General features: G+C 40.2%; 1 protein-coding gene across 2 annotated transcripts in view; it reads left to right on the plus strand.

Moving 5' to 3' along the window:
* Window positions 1-16778, plus strand: part of ACTN2 (actinin alpha 2) — a 90804-nt gene extending 74026 nt beyond the window's left edge. For both annotated transcript variants that reach the window (XM_048843788.2, XM_048843787.2), the window contains exons 16-21: window positions 402-536; window positions 1093-1272; window positions 2870-3016; window positions 11365-11430; window positions 13097-13255; window positions 15390-16778. In XM_048843788.2, the coding sequence (XP_048699745.1) occupies window positions 402-536; window positions 1093-1272; window positions 2870-3016; window positions 11365-11430; window positions 13097-13255; window positions 15390-15548 (846 nt within the window). In that variant the 3' untranslated portion in view covers window positions 15549-16778. The remainder of the gene's footprint in view (window positions 1-401; window positions 537-1092; window positions 1273-2869; window positions 3017-11364; window positions 11431-13096; window positions 13256-15389) is intronic.
* Window positions 16779-21145: the final 4367 nt, after the last annotated feature.

Below are 21145 nucleotides of genomic sequence, written 5' to 3' on the forward strand. Positions count from 1 at the left end.
GGGTCCACCTCAGTCAGTATTTACTTCATTGGTCAATAATGCTTAATATTCACTAAAAAAGAAGTCAGTACCTGTTGTTTCATTGTACAGCACATCTCTTCATTTCAATAGTTCTAGTACCTAAAGAACCGTACAAAAATTCAAGTAAGAAATACACAATAGGCCACATGTAAACATTAGCTGAAACAGTCAAAAACTTCACAAAGTTTGCTAATGATTGAAAGCAAACAAGCATTTCAGGTAATGAAATAAACCTGCTTGCTAAATAGCTGTAGGGGGTGACAGAGGAAGGGGGAAAACTGAGGTTAGGAAACCATCAATCTATGTGCTACATTATTTTTACAAGTATGATCTAATCTTATCTATTCACATCAACCCTCATTTCTTTTGTGCATGGGCAGGTGAAACAACTTGTGCCCGTGAGGGATCAATGTTTGCAGGAGGAGCTAGCCCATCAGCATGCTAATGAACGTCTGCGTCGCCAATTTGCTGCTCAGGCCAATGTCGTTGGGCCATGGATCCAGACCAAGATGGAGGCGAGTATCACTGAGGCATCAAGAGGACACTGCTGAATAGAACACATATCATTTTTCTCAGAATACTCCCTGCTGTACACACAGAACATCAGTGGCTTTCAGTGCCCTGCACCAGCACTCAAACATTCATGTAATCAAGTCTTTTAAAGAAGGGTTCTAAAATAGTCAGAGCTTATAAAAGCAAATAAAAACCGGTCTAACAAGATGAAATCATTTTGGAATAGTTTTTTGAGAAGTGAATGGGGACATTAGAGAGGTGATTTTCAAAGGCACACAGAACAGATAGGCACCCAACCACATTAACAGTCCATGGGAGCTGGACCTTCGAAGTCCTCTCCTAGATTATGATTATTAGTTTAGCTGTGTTCTTTCTATGTAAATACCATTGTCTGAATGTTGTCCTGAGATATGAGTGTGCAACAGAGGACGTTCTCTAGTTTGGAGGGAGTTTTGATTGCCACTGATTCTTAGTGTAAAAAGGTTACATTTTCCACGTAAATGTGTGGCAAACTAACAAACCTGGAGTTTAGATTTTTTGTTTCTTTTTGTGTGACAGGAAATTGCCCGCAGCTCTATTGAGTTGACAGGGACCTTGGAGGACCAGATGAATCAACTGAAGCAGCATGAACACAATATCATCAACTACAAAACCAATATTGACAAATTGGAAGGAGACCATCAGCTTATACAAGAAGCCCTGGTGTTTGATAACAAGCACACAAGTTATACTATGGAGGTACTTATGAATTCAGTTCTGTGCTCTTAGGTTCATGTATCCACTTCCCCCAGTCTGAGGGAGTTCCTAGTTTATTTGCAGCAGAAGATATACATTACTAAGGCTCCATTTGTCTCGGCCATAAATTCCTGTGACAAAACCATGACTTTTGGTCTTTTTTATGAAGCCTATGGTCTTTGTCACCTGATCAGCTGCTCCTGAGAAAGACCCCGGTCCTGGATGGAGCTGATTGCAAGATCAGAGCATAAGACTCCTTTATACATTTTACATTGTGGACTTTCTATATGTTCGTGGAGGGTGGAACATAGATTGTTATATGGGTATGAACTGTTAAATATTATTGTTTTAATTGGAACATAAAAGATTTATTTGACTTTCCTCTTAATTTCCCATGACAAAAAACTGTATTCTTTAAAATATAGTTTGTCACGACTTTTCCTTTTTTTATGTCTGTTGTAGCATTTTTGTCATGATAAAGCCATGTCTTTTCCCACATGTTTGCCATGACAGATTACCAGCCAAGACCCTGGTCCTGTTGACACATATATATATAAGTCACTTTACACACAGGAGTAGTCCCATTGAACTAAATGAGACTGCTCACATGTATAAAGTAACTCATGATTTTAAGTGTTCAAAGAGTTGGAGCCCAAGGTGGGAAAGTGACTATAACTGGAAAGCTTGGGAACCATGTTGGGTCAGCCAAATACTGTCCAGAATTAAACTGATGCTCAAAAATACAACAGCTCTCAAATCCAAGTGCTGCCATCTAAGCCAACATCAGACTTCATGGCTAACATGAACACTATGATCAAGAACCAATAGAGGGTATGAACAAGTATCAGTTTAGGAACTAATTTAATATTTTTTGCATGTGTGTTATACATGGGCAGCGGGTGAGCATGCCCTTGGGAGAGGCTAACCCCCAGCCCCTCCTGCTCTGCCCGAGACCCAGCCCCTTCTGCCTCCCTCCCCCGCCGGAGCCCGGAGCACATCTCCCCCCACGGCCACTGGCCCCCCGCCTACCCCTAGCCCCAGTGCTGGGCAGGCGGCATGGCTGTATCGCATTCTGCCCCAACACTGGGTGGGCGGCACAGCCATATTGCATCCAACCCCAGCGCTGGGCGGGCGGGCAGGCGGCGCGGTTGGAGCACCCCCAGCTCCAGCTCTGTGCAGGCAGGCAGAGTGGTCAGAGTGCCCCCAGCCCCGGCCCTGGGCATGCAGGTGGCGTGACTGGAGCACCCCCAGCCCCAGCGTTGCCCCAGTCCGGGAGTCTTGTGCACACCACGGCCCTCAGCCTGCCTGCTGCAGCCTCTTGGCCACAGAAGGGAACAGCAGGCAGAAGGGGACCTGGAGGTATAGCATGGGTGGGGCCAAGCCAGGCAGTTTGGGGAGGCACAGCCTCCCCTGCCTACAATACCCACTGCCCATGCTGTTATATTTCTAGTGTACCCATAATCGTAGCACGCAGGAAGTGGCACCAAACAACAATCTATATAAATAATTTCAGATTGTGTTGTTGGTTTCTCTCTCACTGTCTTTTTTATCATGCTAGGTTTTCATTACAGCCTAAAGAATCCATGTTTTTTCTCCTTAGCATGTCCGCGTTGGATGGGAACTCTTACTGACCACCATTGCCCGAACTATCAATGAGATTGAGACACAGATCCTTACAAGAGATGCCAAGGGTATCACCCAAGAACAAATGAATGAATTCAGAGCATCGTTCAATCACTTTGATAGGGTACAGTACTCCAACTTCTTTCTCATCTAACAGTTCTCCAACAGCAAGTCAGTATAACATTGTTTCCTTGCATTCCAAATATCAGTCTCTCTTTAAAACAAAATAAGATGCACTAAAAAATGGATAATTTTTCTGAAGTAAAAATGCTAAAATAAAAAGAAAAGGAGTACTTGTGGCACCTTAGAGACTAACCACAAGTACTCCTTTTCTTTTTGCGAATACAGACTAACACGGCTGCTACTCTGAAACCTGTCAAAATAAAAAGAGGAGGCATATTCTCTTAAACTACAGCATTTATTATGCAGATGATTTAAAGATTAATTTCTGCTCTTCAATTTTGCTGTGGAATTAAAATTCAGAGAGATTGACAGCTAATTGAGTGTTTGTAACAACCTGTTAAAATAATGCAGGGGACTGACTGGATATTTTTGTATATGCTACAAAGTGATGTGGTCCCTTACCTTAAAGCAGGGGCCTGTTACATGCTCTCACCTGTAGTTGCTGTCACATATTAAGGCTTGATTTCGCCTGCATTATAACAAAAAGAAAAAAAGGAAAAAATAAATAACTTTTCCCCCTAGAAATATTCTGTTCAAGGAAGCAACTCAGCAGGGGCAGCGATCGTTTTCAAAGAAAATCCTTTCTATGCACAGGGATTGTGTGTTTCAGTTCCTTAGTTAGAAATTAATAAAGTAGGAAAGAAAATACCCTTGTGGATGAATGTAACACACTGTACTGGTGATTCTCAGTGCAATCAAAGAAATGAAAGAAGTAATCAAAATGCACATGTAAGAGGTAAATAAAGAGATAGGTATGGATGCAGTAACAAAGCAAAACTATTTAATGCAAACAGTTATTTTCATACATAAGAATAGATTCATAGATTCATAGATATTTAGGCCAGAAGGGACCATTATGATCATCTAGTCTGACCTCCTGCACAATGCAGGCCACAGAATTTCACCCACCACTCCTAAAAAAGACCTCACATCTATATCTGTGCACATAGGGATGTGAGTGACATTCCCAGTTGGAAAACTATATTCATACACAATTTTGCTGTGTAGATGCTCATACAAATCTGTCTTCAAAATCCAATGCAAATCTCAAACACTGAAAATGACTGCTGTAATATAGTACCAGCCTGCTCCCTTCCTCCTTCTCCTCTGGCTTCTTTCTGACATGAGGCTGTACACAATTCCTCACCTTCTCCCTCTTACCACCTGGATTCCCTGAAAACTATCCTTGGTTCCAGAGAGCTTCACCCACTCGCAGCCTGACTCTGTCCACCCCATGGCCAATGCTAGCTCCTCCCTTTCATCTCCATCCTGATATTCCATTTCTTAGCTCCCCAGCTCCGAAGTGGCTACATGTATCTAAATTTGTAGTTGATGTGTATTGGATCCTGATAGTCAACATTTGGTATCTGGCACTTCAGACAAAAAGTAGAATTTTCAAATATCTACAATAGAAGCAAGGAGAGGGTAGATCCACAGGAGTCAGTGACAGATGTACTTCATTTTTTTATGGAGACCCTAAGTGTAATTGTAGTGGTGTATAATTCCTCTTTGTATTCACTAAGGACGGAGAAGACAATATCACAGAGACAGAGATACATTTCCCAGGGTGAGAAAAAAGTAACATGCTGAAAGGCTTTCCCAATGCACTGGAGCAGATAATTGAGTAATTAGAGCTATTAAAAGCAGACGGAGCATCAGGCCCAGATAAATTACAACCTACAGTTTAGAAGAATCCATTGTGGGGAAGCAGGAACTTTGTGTAAAGATTTGGGAGCTCCCTAAAGAGCATATGCTTCCCTCACACCACGTGGAGAAGGTTTGGAAGAGGTATGGTATGTAAGGGATAAAGGTGGCTATGCCATAGTACAACTCACACTGTGTAGCCATTTCCAGCACTTCCATAACTTTTATTGAATCCTTCAGAGCAGGAATGTCCGCTCTGTGCCTTTAACTTTCCATGGAGGGGGTATTGTTGCTAGGTGGTGGCAGCCCAGCAGAATGGACTGTCAAGCTTCTGGTGCTGCAGAAGGCCTAGATATGCACAAGTTAAGATCTATGGCAACTGGCCATGTTCTGATGGACCTGCAGCCTTTCCATGAACTGGCAGAGACACCTCCAGGTCCCAGAGGAAACAGTGCAGCAGAGCTGCAGCATAGAAAAGCCTATATAACAGGGTGTAGGAGAGAGGTGGTGCTTCCACACAATTTTAGGCAGGGTGGAGAGCATATGACCCTAAGAAAGAGGGTAAGGCCGAAGGCCTGGAGAGTAGTTAACATTCTGCAGTGTACAAATATAAGAAAAGGAGGCAAAATTTGAAAACACAGCTACTAAGCCAGGCTTCCTGTGTGCAACAAATAGTGCTAAAAGGGAAGCTGTTTCAAAGCACACTGAGGGCTTGGCTACACTTCCATTTTATAGCGCTCTTATAGTGAAAAATCACCCCCCTGAGTGCAGCAAATCAGAGCACTTTAAAGTGCTAGTGTAAACAGGCTCCAAGCACTGGGAGCTAATCCCCTCGTGGAGGTGAATTACCAGGAGTGCTGGGAGAGCTCTCTCCCAGCGCTCACGCACGACCACACTCGCACTTCAAAGCGCTGCCGCGGGAGGGCTCCCACAACAGCACTTTGAAGTTTCCAGTGTAGCCATGCCCTAAAGAATTGTTAATGCACAGTAGCAGGGTCCACACAGATAGTTAGGGTGCAGTAGGCTAATTCAGGCTACATTCACACCTCAGCTTGGTGTGAATTAAATGTTAGTGTAGACCAGTCCTAATTAAGGTATAATATAGTGGGCAAATGTGATTCAATCTACACAGACTAGAAGAAGGCAAATCTTTTTCATTAAACAAACACATTTGAAAGACTGAAGCTTCTTTTTCAATTTTACACCTTCCGTTCATCCTCCCAAACTTACACATTCAATGTCAAAGGATAAAATGTATCAACTCTGCTTCAGAGTTTCTTCAAGTACACACAATTATCAGTCCTCTAAACTGGCTGTTTACAGAGGTAAGGCAGATGTGGACTCGGCTATGAAATCTGGAATTGGGGTGCATGAAATTGGATCATCCAAATGTAGTTCTGTAACATGAAAGGCATCACATTTCCCTTATGAAGCAGAGAGCAGAAATGGGTGTAGAGATTTTCAATATAAACATTATGTTCTGAGGTTTGCTGACATATTTTCTTTAGCTTCTAAATCTTTAAAACACATGCATATCCGAAACAGGTACTGCCAGTATTTTCCTTCCCGTTAAGGAAGATTATATAGTATAGAATTGTTAGCTTTATAGCTAATCGACTATTGTTGCTAATCGTGGTGCTGAATGGATAAGGTATTTAGAAAAATAAATAGAATTGAAGAGTGCAATTCAATGATGAACAATCAGCAAGAATCCAAAAACTGAAAACCATTCCTGACAAGTAGACTTTAACTATTTAAACAGGGTCAGTTATGGATGCCTAAGTTCTGGGTTTCCTGGTATTTTACCAGTTTAAATAAGATCTTAATGTTGCATGTGTGTGTGAATATTACAGAGTATTAATGTGCAGAGTCACTAAAAGCTCCATTTTTAATAGTTCATTTTGATCTGCATGAAACTAAACAGTTTATAGACAACTGCCAAGAATGGCTTCAATGAGATATAAATTTGAGAGGGGAACTCCTTTTTTTCTCCAGGAGAAAAAAAAAAGGGCAAATATTCAAAATCATAATGATCTTACCATTCAAACTCCGTTACTGTTACAGAACCTGAGTCTCCAATCTTGATCTGTTTGAGGAAGGGCATGAGGATGAGGCTCATGTTATTTTAAGTGGCCTCTGTATGTCTTGACTGTTGGAAAGATAAAACTCCATACTATTTAAAATGGAAAGGATGAGATTTTGGCTTGGACTACGGGCCCACACAGGGGAGTTAGGAGGAGTGAGTTACCCCTTTAGACCTCTGCATGGAATAGTTGAGCTTTGGGTCTGGGTGTGCTGGAGTAAGGTGTGCTGCATACACCTGAAGCAAAGGGCAGAGAGAGTTTCCATCTCTCCCCAGTGCATCAACCAGCACAGCTGAACCAAACAGCTGATGTAAATTCCCTTAGCTATAGGCCAAGAGTAAATTATGACCTCCCCTGTAGCAAGGGGGAAGCAGGGAGGGAATTATGTCTTAGACAGGTGTTGTTGTGGCATGGTACCTCCTGGGGCTCCTGAGAAGGTGCACCACTCCTTGCTCAGGGCTGTGACTAAAGGCACAATCAAGCTCCAAGTATAAATAGGAATCTGCTGCCCAACTGTTATATTCCTTGTACTGCAATAGAAAGGCATAAAGGAGATATGGGGTACAATTTATTTGAAATATAACAAGATTTTTTGGGATGCTCCAAATGGTGTCTAATTGATTTATCATACACAGGTGACATGTGTATGTTGGCAATCAGTGCTTCTCAATCCCTTTAGTGTTTCCACATGTAATGCGAAGAACAGAGTCTTTTTTCAGATTCAATATGTTTTAATAAACCCTAATTGCAAAGCATATGATAAAATATCTACTGCAGCTACACCTGCAATATCATAAATATTGAATTGGCTGATTTTCCACGTTAATGTCAGTAAATGTGGGCCATATTCTACTTTTGATTTTTGCGAAACCATTGATTTCAAATGGGAGCTCTGCGTGGAAAACAGTAGCAAGGTATGATTGTATATGTTTATCTAACAGTAAAAACAACAGCTCCCTATAAAAGGATTTGCAGCAACAAGCTTATGTAGATAAACTAACATTCAGGATACTGAAGCACACATTTGAGAATGCATTACTGTGGCTTGGAAGTTTGTATTTGTGTAAAGCTGTGTATAAATTACAGAGGGGAAAGGACAAGTTTCAGGGGGCTAGTAGTGAAACTAGATGGGAAATGTCAGTGTTTTTTTCTGGTTTGGCCAAAAAGGATGAACAAGTAAGGTTATTTTATATCCTTTTAAAAACATAATTAAGTGTTTAATGTTGTCCCATAACAAAAGTATAAATAATACAAAGAACTATTTCTCTGTGACCAACCCCTTGCACTTTATTTTAAAACAAAAAGGCAATATAAAGAAATCTGTGACTTAATTGTAAAGTATCTTCATATCCCATGCAGTTATGGGGCTTTGGTGTATGGCAGAGGCAGAGATGTCTTTCCCGAACCAGGACTGATGCATATTACAAAATTCACTAAGCCTCAGATCCTGCCCCAATACATGGCACAAGCAACTGGGCCGTACACTGGGGAATCCCACTCAGTTGATGAAGTGGATACTAGCTCCTATACAACCTTCTCCCTGTCCTCTGCAGAAGGAATGATTGATAGATACATGTAGCAGTGGATCCACTAGCCTCACACTTCCCCTCCCTAAGTCTGCCCCCAAACAGCTGCTGCACAGCAACAGCTGGATTATACACCAGGCAGGAGTGCATGCACAAATTTCGTCCCCCACCAAACCACGTGTGGTTGAATGGCCCTGTTCCGCCACTGTCCAGATTCTTTATGCTTGCAGAGAGAGGGACAGGAGTTGGCCGTTTGTTCCTATTTTTCATATTGTTTTAAGGAACAGGGTGATTTGTGGCCTTATAAATAAATGAGCTCAGCTCCCCTGGTATAACTTGGCCCTGGAGCTGACCTGGGGTGAGTCTGGAGAGTTATGAGCCAGCACTGATTGATGTGCTAAGAGAAATGCTCTGTTAAATTGTTTGAAATATGATTCTGTCCAGCAAATACTAGCCCATAAAATCTGACTGAAATTAAGGGAAGCATTTGCTGGTAATTACTAGTTTCAACAAACCCCACTTGAAATTTTCATCCCGCTTTATCTCTGGTTATTGGCATTGTACTGCTCCTTCTCACAGTGGAGCTGTGGGAGGTTGACAGCAGAGAGAGCCAACATAATTGCCTATTTATCTCCTTTAAAATGTTGGTGGTCAGGAACTGATTATGGCACCAAATTATTTATTTAATTTATAAAATGCACCCAGTACATCTCTTAATAGCATGTACGATTAACAAAATACATAACTATACAAGAGTCAGAAAAAGAAAAGGCTTGCCTCCTGCCTTTTAAATTACTCATCAGCTGACCAAGATCCTCTCTCTTGTGTAGAAGTCACAGAAAAAAGTTGGATCTTGATCTGTGACCTAAAGTTGTACAAACTCTGGCTTTGTTAGACCAGTAGGAGGAAAAATTTCCAGATTTTAGGGACAGACCTTAATTGCATGCACCTGAATTAAATCTATACTATGCCTCAACTGGGTCAGGGTTATGGGTGTGGTCTGAACAGGAAGGGAAGAAAACAGTCTGGTTTTGAGAATGCTGGGTGAGTTTGCGGGGTTGGTAATTAAAGAAACAAAACGTACTTGGGAAAAAATGAGCAAATTTGATCTGGCGTCACTGGGAGACAATAAATGTGGGATCCCATGGTTCTACTTTTATAATAAATTTTCAGAGCAGATCCTCATCTTAATGGGTCATAAGAAGACAAATGGTTAAAACAAGTTATGTCATTGATCAGGGTTTTCTTTTTGATCTAGGCCAGGAATTAATGAGTATATAATTATTTTCTCTTTTATCCAAGCTATTCTTACTCAAATTTTTAAGAATATTATCAGATCAAGGGAGAAGAAGCAATCCTAATCCAGTGGGAAAAATAATTTTGTCTAGGTCAAGTTATCCATTGACTATCTCTCACAAATTGTATGGCGACAGAAAATGAAGGATGAAAATGGTAGAGTACAGAACAAAAATCCCTCTTCAGAGAAAATGCAGAAAAAAGAAAAATGGTATTTGTATAAAAGCAACAGTTCAACACTGTAGTTGGAGTAAAAATAAATTATCCCAAAACTCATGAAACCAATAATATACCAATAAACAAGCACACAGTGGATCTGATCCAAAGTTCATTAAAGTCAAATGGGAGTCTTTCAATTGACTTCAATAAGCTATGGATCAAGTCACATAATATCAACAGCTAAGATCTTCTGAAAAAAGTAAACAATGAAAATGGATCCTCCTTATTTATATTAGTCAGATTCCATCTTAACAACTCATTATTGATATGACTTTGCAGTGTTCTTTAATAACCAACTAACCCACTTTATGACTTTTCCCTCCTCCTTGCACGTTCTGCATGCATGATCCATGATGTGCTACTAGGATGAATCTGGCGATCTGCAGCCTGATGCATTTAAAGCCTGCCTCATCAGTCTAGGACAGGTTGGAAATGACCTGCAGGTAGAGAAAACTGACGTATTATTATTTTCAAATAGACTTGTATAATACTAGCCTAAAGAAACCTGGGTTTAAACTCAAATGTAGCTGATTTTAAAAATGTTTGCATTTTGCTGCTTTTGTGTGATCCAAGGTAGTCTACTTGGATTCTAATGAGCTGCAGTGGGTCACTGCTGCCTTTCCCATCACACACTCATATTGCCCATTGTCCCCTGCTCATACTTCCAAGAGCAGGAGCCCTCCCTCTCCCTCAAGAAGGACCCATGGCACCAGGATTCTGCACTGGCTATTTGGGTGTTCTTAGTACACATAGACCTTTGCCGACCTCTTCTACCAAGACCCCATTTTAATGTCCACCCTGTGCAATTAGCCATGAATGTCCCACTCACCCTGCTGCTGAAAAAACAGGCGCCTTCCTTTAATAAGAGATCTGCCATTGACCAACTTCTGTTGGATACAAAACAATACACTTTTCCTCCATCAACCCCACTGGCTCATATCTCTATTGTATTCAGAGTCCCATTAGCTAGAGATCAGAGGAGAGAGAATTCTTGAATTCACTTCCCATGTGGCAGCACACAGCGCAGTGTGCCTTGGCTCTGGAGTACAGTATTTTCAAAAAGCAAAGATTTCTAGACTGCTAGTCACTAAAAAGTATTGCAATTTCTAATAAACCTTCCAACATTGAAACCGAAAAAGTATGGTGTCTCACAATGAACCAGCCTGCCTTTCCTGACTTTGGCTAGTTCAGTGACAACTTTTCTCCTTGCCTCTCTCTCCTTTCTGGTTGTGCTCTGTATGTTCATATGTTGTACTCAACCCACCCCTTTTCTGGTATCGTTCTCTGTGGTGTGTCTGTTTCATGTACGTTATGTGTTAGCTACTTCTTCCTCCTTTAAATTGATGGTGTTCCTCATGACCTGCTTTGGCAATACCTCCAATGAACATCCTCTTGTTCCATGGATCCAATCTTCTGGTGATGCACATTTGTCATCTGTACGAAAATGGTGATGATCTCCTGCCTGTCTTTGATATCTCAAACCTTCCCTCATATATTCCTTATGCTACTTGGATCAATAGAAGAAGAATGGGCTGATGGACCATGATGATTTCAGAGCTTGCTTAATTTCAATGGGTTATGATTTGGTATGAATTTTAAGATACAATGAAATTTGTTTTGCGTATCGGTAATCATGCTAACCACGTCAGCATTAAAGGTTACCATAGTTTGAACATATTACTAACAATAATATTTACACTTTGGCTATCAATTCCAATTTTTTCTATACTTTAAAAATGTAAAAAAAAATTAAAAGTAAAAATATACCCCCTGAAGACACCTATTTTATGGTTTGTTGCATTTAGCTTTGATTTATGAAGTATATTCCATGAAATGTACATTGTATCAAATAAATATACAATTAAGTTCTTTCAGTTTATAGATCTATAAATTAGCTTTTTGTCTGCATAAAAAAGAATTATTCTGAGGCTTTAATACTCCTAATTCTTGAAAGGAAACTGTAGGGTTGAGATTTATTTATTTAAAATCTCTACATTTTTCATTCTCTTGTAACTGAAAAAAAATCTTAGGAATAAATGTAATTGTTGTCATGTATTAGGGAGATTTTAATAATTGTTTCTGCCAAATGTAGATACCATAATAACAAAGTGTATGTTAATTGCTAAGAAAAGCCTCAGTCCTGCAACCCTCTTTAATGTCATTGTGGTACCACACTGATGCAAGGGTCCATCTGTGCAGAGTTAATTTTTATTCATATACTTCAATGGGAGCAAGAACAGATTTAGAAGAGATGATGGTATCAAGTTATTCTTTGAACATGTGAATTTAACATATCTTTGAATAGAATAGAGAAACCAGTATGACATTGAGCAGAACTGAACATGCATTGAATGCTTTGCATTAAAGTAACAGCTCAATTTAGGCCCCAAATTTAGATTCTGTTTGGAAAAAAAATGTGTGAGGGGGGCACTTTCCAAGCTTCATAAGAATCAAAATGTTTTCATTACTTTTGAATATGTTTAACCAGTCCTCTTCAATGTTGTCCCAAATACAACATAACAGCTTTGTTGTGGTAGTGCAGAAAGTGATACTAATTATAAAGAGCAAGTGAAACCTCTGGAGACTAGTTATACTGTACAAAGGAAGAGAAACGGAAAAGATAAACAAACTTGTCACTCCATTTGTAACAAGGGAGACGCTGGTGTATGAATGTGTACCATATACCCATGCAGCTTCACTTACCCTGGTCAAGGCCAAGGACTCAGTGCATCTTAAGTTCAGCACATGCTGATTAAGTGCTTTGCTGGACTGAGGCGAGAGTGCTCAGCTCTTTTCAGGACCGAGCCTGTGGTAGCAGAGAAACTTGATAGAGTGCTAAAAACAGAGAGAATATATTTTTAAATAAAGGATTAAGTCAAAACTCTATCATGCCACTATTTTAAAAAAAAATGGAAATTAATGATCCATTATAAATGATTTAGATTTAGTGTAGAAAATATTTCAGGAAGCAGAAAGTTAATTGAAGGGCACATACAATGCTTTTAGGACATTTTCAAAGGTGCCTAAATCCCATTTTCAAGAGTGATGTAGGCACTTTTGCTCCTAAGTCATATTGACTTTCAGTCACATTTAGGCTCCTAAGTCATTTTTGACAATGAGACTTAGGCTTCTGAGTCACTTAAGTATTTTTATAATTTTTACCCAGAGCCTCTAGTAGTATGTCATAAAGATACATTATGTTGAAATTTGGTTTTACAGTTACTATCTTTTTCTTTCTGAATTTCGTCAAAGGGTGAGGCAGAGTTTGCCCGAATTATGTCCCTGGTTGATCCCAATGGGCAGGGAACCGTCTCTTTCCAGTCCTTCATTGACTTCATGACCAGAGAGACTGCAGACACAGACACGGCTGAGCAAGTCATCGCTTCTTTCAGAATCCTAGCTTCAGATAAGGTCAGTCCTTTTGCTCCTAGCTGTAAGGAATTCCCTGTATTTCAACAGCAGTGTTGTTTAACCTTCCTTTGATGAAAGTCTTGAACAAACTGTCTAGTATATCTAGGGTCTGGTTTTCATTAAGAAGACTAAAGTGCTCACCGTTCATTCTTGTGGTACTGGTTTGTACTTCGACCCAAGCATCTAACAGGAATGCAAGTGGAATTCAAAGCTGGGTCCTTATTCCTTCACATCACAAAGAACTAACATAACATGTAGATAATGGCACAGAGAGTACACTTATAAAGTTTGTGGATGATACCAAGCTGGAAGGGGGTTGTAAGTGCTTTGGAGAATAGGATTAAAATTCAAAATGATCTGGACAAACTGGAGAAATGGTCTGAAGGAAATAGGATGAAATTCAATAAGAACAAATGCAAAGTACTCCACTTAGGAAGGTTTCAGAGTAGCAGCTGTGTTAGTGACTGCCTTGGAAGGAGCACTGTGGAAAGAGATCTGGGGGTCATAGTAGATCACAAAGCTAAATATGAGTCAACAGTGTAATACTATTGCAATAAAGTGAACATCATTCAGGGATGTATTAATTAGCAGGAGCATTGTAAGGAAGACACAAGAAGTAATTCTTCTGCTCTACTTCACACTGATAAGGCCTCAGCTGGAGCATTGTGTCCAGTTCTGGGCGCCACATTTCAGGAAAGATGTGGACAAATTGGAGAAAGTCCAGAGAAGAGCAACAAAAATGATTAGAAGTCTAGAAAACATGACCTATGAGGAAAGATTGAAAAAATTGGGTTTGTTTAGTCTGGAAAAGAGAAGACAGAAAGGGGACATGATAACAGTTTAAGTACATAAAAGGTTGTTACAAGGAGGAGGGATAAAAATTGTTTTCATTAACCTCTGAGGATAGAACAAGAAGCAATGGTCATAAATTGAAGCCAGGGAGGTTTAGGTTGGATATTAGGAAAAACTTCCTAATTGTCAGGGTGGTTAAGCACTGGAACAAATTGCCTGGGGAGATTGTAGAATCTCCATCATTGGAGATTTTTAAGAACAGGTTAGACAAACACCTGTCAGGGATGGTCTAGTTATTATGTAGTCCTGCCTTGTGTGCAGGGGACTGGACTAGATGACCCATTGAGGTCCCTTCTAGTCCTACACTTCTATGGTTCTCTGATAAGATAAGATGCATTGAATAGTTTTTGCTCAGTGACACAGCTGCATATACAGTGGTCATAATCTGCTCTCATGCATGTCCATGGAACAGTATTGTTTAAGGGGGTAAAATCCTCTTCATAATCTCTTTTCTGACTTCCGTTGCTTTGCCTGGGTGTGGCTGAGATGAGAATTTTGGCTGAGCAAAATACCATGGGGTGGTATGGAGCTGCCTGTCCCAGGAGAGCTTTGGGAAGCATTATCCTTCCTCCAGACGCTGGGCACACACAGGGAATAAAACTGCTGCACATCTCCCAAGGAAAGCAGAGCATGTTCTCCTCTCCACAGCCAGCTCTGCTGGCCAAGGCAATGCAGGAGTAGGAGTTGAGGAACATGCAATAGGGAAGAACAGTGGTTTCATAACTCACTCCCCTTTTGGAGTAGTCTGTGACTGTGTCCCAGAGAGTGCTGCCAGCAAGCTGTTCTGTGCTCAGACTAGAACAGGACTGCAATGCCACCAGGCAGACTCAGTCTGGCCCCTGATATTGATTTTGTGATCTCGACTAAGAAGGACTAGACTTTGAATTCCAAACACATTTCAAATAGGAGTTTGTGCTGAAGATCACACCGAGTTCCCAAGAAAGTGAGATTTGAACGTTTTGCTGTTATTTTAAATAATGTCACAGGTGTCCAGAGTGGCATTCCTAGGTCATTCTAAATTGAAAGTAGTAATTATTGTAATAAAAATGTTTATCTAAAAACTTATTATAATATTGAAGTCAACGGTATATAACTAAGGCTAGACTTTGACCCTGTCTATTTGCTGAGAGGATTATTCCTACCAGCTCATGGTTGAAGTTACGACTCAGGAGGAGAAATATTCTTGATCTTGCAAAAACAGGCAGGAAGTCCTAGTTTATTAATATTAGTTAAATAATCTGTTCTGTATCTGGGTTTTTTAAAAATAACTTTTTTTTTTCAGCCTTATATTCTCGCAGACGAGCTGCGGCGAGAACTGCCTTCTGAACAAGCTCAGTATTGCATCAGAAGAATGCCTGCCTACTCTGGTCCAGGTGCCGTTCCTGGAGCTCTGGATTATACCTCATTTTCATCAGCATTGTATGGAGAAAGTGACCTGTAATTCAGGAATTGGTGGTACTCATTGTACGTGCTGGAAAAAACAACTACCCTGATTTCCCAGTTTGCTTCTTGAAAGTTTTGACAAAATGATTTAAAAATTATTTTTACAAATATAGTAGGTACATTCAGTGTCAAATATTAGAAATGCAAATAACTAGCATATATTTCAGTGTGCAGCACTAGTAGGTATCTGCATTGATGGTATTAGTTTATCTGGCCTATATATTATTAAAATGTATTTGAAAGAAAAGGTAAATCACTAATTTTAAAAAAATATATTAAATTTGAGACCTATTCAGATAAAAAAAAATTAAAGCTTGTGAAAATAAAAACTATTCAGACTAACAAAATATTTTGCCATTTTCAAACATTCTTCATCCCATATATGCTGCTTTTACTATGTTCATAGAGCTACATGTTAGAAGTCATACTTTTTTCTTTCATATAAAAATATTACTTTACAGATTTTATGGTTTTGTATGCTTCTACTGGTGGAGTTTAATAAAATAAAAAATGCAACTTTTCAGAGAAGAAAAATACCCATCAAGTAAAATACTTAACCACTAAAATAATCCCAAACTGTATTTTTATATCTTTTAAAGGTGGTTTTCTATTAACACAGAGCTGTAACATCAGAAGCATAATCCTGCAAACTCATAATAATTATTATCTTAATATCTTGTAATAAATCAACAAGCAGTACTTTTCCTTTTAAGCCTTTTACTTTGCAGCTGAGAGAGCACAACTTTTACAATCAGGAAATAGTAAGGAAGCTAATTCATGTAAATTGTATTATTTTGAAACTCTCAGTCATGTCTATTTTGAATAGATTCTTTGTTTCCTACTGTGTGAAACCCAGTTCTTTGTTTTTTTGGTGAACAACCTGCATCATCCCATGTGATGCAAAATCCTATCTGAACTAGCTTGAGTATGGTTGTGTTGCAGTTTTAACTGTATGTCACATACAGAATTCAGATTATAGTTTGTCTTCACTTCTGTTGAATGGCAGTTCTGCTACCATATGCTAGTTTGTTTTATCGGAGTCATGCTTCCATCTTGACAACCTGTAGAGAAATAAAGCAATCACTTTTTTTACTTGAATCCTAACAGACACTGAAAAATGCAATGTAACCAAACAAAACATTCACAAATGGTGAAGTTGTGAACTGTACAATCCAGTGCTACTAAAGCAATGATGTGCCTACTAAATAAACTCTGCTTTTCAAAACTTTATGAAGATTCAGTCATTGAGATTCATCTCGTGTTTCGTCTAAAGAACCAGAAATATTTCTACACATTAAAATAGGTTTAGATTTCTCCATTTGCTTAAAAGAATAAACATTCCATGCATTATCCCAGTTGGAACAATGCATACAACATTGTTGGAGCCAGTGTCTTGGCTGGCTAACGAATTAGTTGGTGAGGGGCAGCTATGATCTAGTGGTCTAAGGCCAGGGCTGGGATTGAATAGAACTGGGTTCTGTTGCCTACTCTCTGCCTTGGGCAAGTACCTTAACCTCTCTGTACCATTATTTTTTTCTCACTTATAAAAGGTAGATGACGCTTATCCACTTTGATGAATTCCTTTGAAACCTATAGATGAGAAGCACTACCTAAGTGCTAAGAATGATCATGTCTTTATTTGATTTTAATACTTGGATTAATATGGAATTTCCCCGACTGCTATCCAAATGAATGCTCAGGAGGCTGTACAGCTGAATCCTGTTGAAAAGATTCGTTAAGAGTATATCCCATGTTCACTATTGTGTGTGAATGAATGTGTGTCTGTAAACCAGTGAGCTTCCAAATTAGGCACAGGCATGGAAACAAAATCTGTTTTACGGAAACAGAGTTATACTGAACATTTTAATGCAAAGGCAGTTCAGTGTGGTTATAACTGGCACTTCCACAAGCTACAAAATTTTTTACATGCAGCTGAGTGCTGCTTCAAAAAGCATGAAATTCTTCCCTATCTTTGAAAGCACTGAAACATTCGTTCTTTCATCTGAATGTTCCACTGATCAGGATAAGCGAGGAACAAAGCCATCAGCACCAGTAGGAAATAGCATTTGTAAAATAATGTTTGATCCATGGAACAAGTCTGTGGTGTCCAAAAAAACCAGCAAGCAGAACTAGCCTTAAAGCACACAGTAACCTACACAAGAAGAGATTTAATCCCCCATCCAAACCTACCTAAAGATTTTATACTGTACTTGTCATCTGGCTGTTCCTTACACTTAAAAAAAAATTAATATAAAGTTTCCCTCCCTCTCCATATATTTGTTTGTTTATTTACAGAAACCGAAGTTAAATAATTGAGTTTTGTTCTGAAGGGGGAGAAATTCATGGTCTTTTTGATATTTTCTGGGAGTGAGTTCCGGAGTTGTGGGACAGCCAGTGAGCAAGCACTGTCCATTGTGCTCACAAGCATTCGCCTTTGTGCCTGACGGTTGCATTGTTCTACTGAACCACTTTGTTTACATTTGGGGCTGGTGGCTGAATTGGCATTTGCTGGCTATGATGCTCTGATTAGATCCATCCCAGACTCCTAGGTGTAATGACCTGCAATATTCAACCCTAGAAGTCATGGATCATTATGGCCAAAATGGGGGCAAACATCCTAATGAGTTTTAAGATAGATCTTGTTAAATTTGTGAATGGGATTAGGTGACGGGATTGCCTGTGACAGCAGGGGACTGGAGTCAGTGGCCTAGGAGGTCCCTTCCAGTCCTATGTTCCTACATTAAAGTGGGATACGATAGAGCAGAACCAGTATTCCAGTCAGTAGTAGGTGCTAGAGGATGTTTTTAACACCCATGGATATTGTGAGTTAGTGAGGAGTCGAGGAAGACTCCAAGGCTGTAGACTGTCTTAACGATTGTAGGGCTGAGTCTCTCGCTGGAGGTGATGTTATGGGCATGGCCAGTTATTTGAAGCACATCCCTCTTCCAACAGCATTGCCTCCATTTGTCCTGGTTCATTTTCAGCCAACTATTCTTCAGCCAGGTGCTGACAGCACCCAGGCACTGGGGTATCTAGGAGACCGTAATGTCAGTGTTTGATGTTAACAAAATGCAGAGCTGATGTTGTCTGCCTATCGCCTTTAATAGAGATTCCAGAAGCTCTTGTTTTCGTATTCATTAGTCACAAAAGGGCTGGATCAGAGATGCCAGTAGTAGTTAGTGGCTTCTATTTCAGTTAGAATTTCCAGGACTTCATGCTGTTCCAAACCTTTGGCAGGATCATGCTGTGTTATTGATTACACACTCAGCTTGCTCCTGGTGTCTGCGCAGACCATCCCATGTACAGGTGATGTAATGAAGAAGGGAGACAATTCCTCAGAGCAGTTGATTTCAGATGCTAGGTGGAGGCATTCTGGAATATCACAAAGTTTGTGGTTCGGAATAATTCTGTGGGGCACGACTTTGCCACTGCTACTATGGAATCAACAGTATAAGCATATGCACGTATGAGCTCACTTCCCACGTTGGTGACAATGCTTCTCCATGTATTTTTAAGATCAGCCCTGACAATAAGTGGACTTAATAGATAAGGGACATCCCTAAAGGAAGAAGAGCTCTGTGTGTCTCGAAAACTTGTCTCTCTCACCGGCAGAAGTTGGTCCAATAAAATATATATTACCTCACCCACCTTGTCTCTCTACTGTCTTTTAAGAATGACCCACAGAAGTACAGATCCCTGTCCAGGCTGCTAAGGGTAATTCATTCTATTCTCCTCTAACCTGTAAGGTAGAGGATCTGTTTTTCTTTTCTTCCCAATCCCATTTTTCTCTCAGCTCAGCCTCCACTGTCTGTTGCCTCCTCACTCTCTTGGTTTACCCTACCCCAATTGCCTGTCCTACCCAACTTCACATACATGAGGCAGCTTTTGCTTCAAAACAGTTGGAAGTAACAGGAGATAGTGGCCATTAAGGAGTGAAGAAAACCCTCCACACAATCACTACAGCCATTTCTATGCTCATGAACAATTTTCAAGAAGAGTTTAAAATGAGGAGACCTGGCACATTAAGCTTTAGAACAAGCCAAATGAACTGTACTAGCTCAAAATCTTCATAAAGGAAAGGAAGACTTCTATAAAACACTCTTTCCCAATATACTACTCTATAAGATATAGTCAGGGGTGAAAGTAACTTAAAGGCCTTGCCGGCATGCAGGGCAGCCAGGGTCCTGGGCAAGGTCAGCAGGGCCTTGGGCGGAAGGGGCATGGCTGGGGCCAGACTCCCCCAGCCAGCCCTTCAGCGCTGTCCGGCTCACGTCGCCTGAGGCTCTGGCAGTGATAAAAGGGCCCAGGGCTCTGGCTGCTGCCAGGAGCCTCGGGCCCTTTTAAATCGCCAGGCCCCGAGGCATCTACCCCTTCTGCCTCGCCCCCCATCAGCAACCCTGCCGGTACGGTGTTTAATGTCGGCCCGTACCAGCTTACTTTTGCCTCTGGATATAATTCAGGATTGCACATCTGTGGAACACAAGGACACAAAGGAAGAAATCAAAATAAGGCCCTGGTCTTGCAAGATGTTCCACACAAGCTGATGCCTTCTTCCCATGCAGAACAGGTTACAGGGTCTGGTCCAAAAACTGCTGATCAGTCAAGGAAAATCATGTTAATTGAGAAGATAGTGTGGTCTAATGTACAAGGCACTGGACTGAGAGTGAGGGGAAACTCCATTCTAAGCCCACAACTGCCACTAACATGCTGTGTGACCGTGGGCAAGTCCCTTCACCTTTCTGTGCCTCTGTTTCCCTCTGCCTTGTCTAGTCATATTGTAAGATGTTCAGGGCAGGTATTGTGAGTCTCTCACTTTGAGTTTGTTTAGTGCCTAGCCCAAAGGGGTTCCAATCTCAGTTGGCTTCTAAATGCTACTATAGTACAAATGTATAAATAACAAACTGGAACCCAAACAGTGTCAGTGGTGCCAACTCTTGTGATATTTGCTGTGTTCTTTAAAAAAAATATGCAGCTTCTGGAACCATGGAATTATCAGAGAATTTCAGCTTTCATAAAACACAAAACACACACAAACAACAAACCCAAAATAAGTTTCTAGCCTTCATGGTTGCAGAGAAAAGCCTGAAAAGATGAAGCCTAAATGCCCACAAAAAAACAATTAAAAAGACAAAAGCAAACAAGATACCCTCATAACTTTTAAGCCAATATTTGTTCGATTTATTATTTTGGAATGCTTGGGGCTGACAAATCAGAACACTTCAGTATTTAATCAAGTTCTTCATGTCCTGTGTCAGAAGCTGCCTAGTAAAATGTATTCTAGTCAATAGAGGGTATTAGTACATACAAACTAGTCATCAGTACATGTTTGATGATTTCTTTTCCTTAAATAGATTTTCCTCAGAAATAGTTACATTTGCCTTTTTTTTTTAACAAAATAGTCTCACCTCCACCGATGTTGTTATTCCTCTCAACAAGAATGTCTGTAAATTCAAAAGACTAATTCCAAGCAGAAAAGAAAATGGAAATCTAGCTGGTTTTAACAAACATCTGTCCTGACTTTCAGTGGTGCTGAGCATTTGTTGCTCCCATTAACTTCATAGATGCTCAGCGCTTCTGAAAATCAGGCAATTAGAC

The sequence above is a fragment of the Caretta caretta genome, chromosome 3 (assembly GCF_965140235.1).
Source record: "Caretta caretta isolate rCarCar2 chromosome 3, rCarCar1.hap1, whole genome shotgun sequence".
In the NCBI taxonomy this organism is placed as follows: domain Eukaryota; kingdom Metazoa; phylum Chordata; order Testudines; family Cheloniidae; genus Caretta; species Caretta caretta.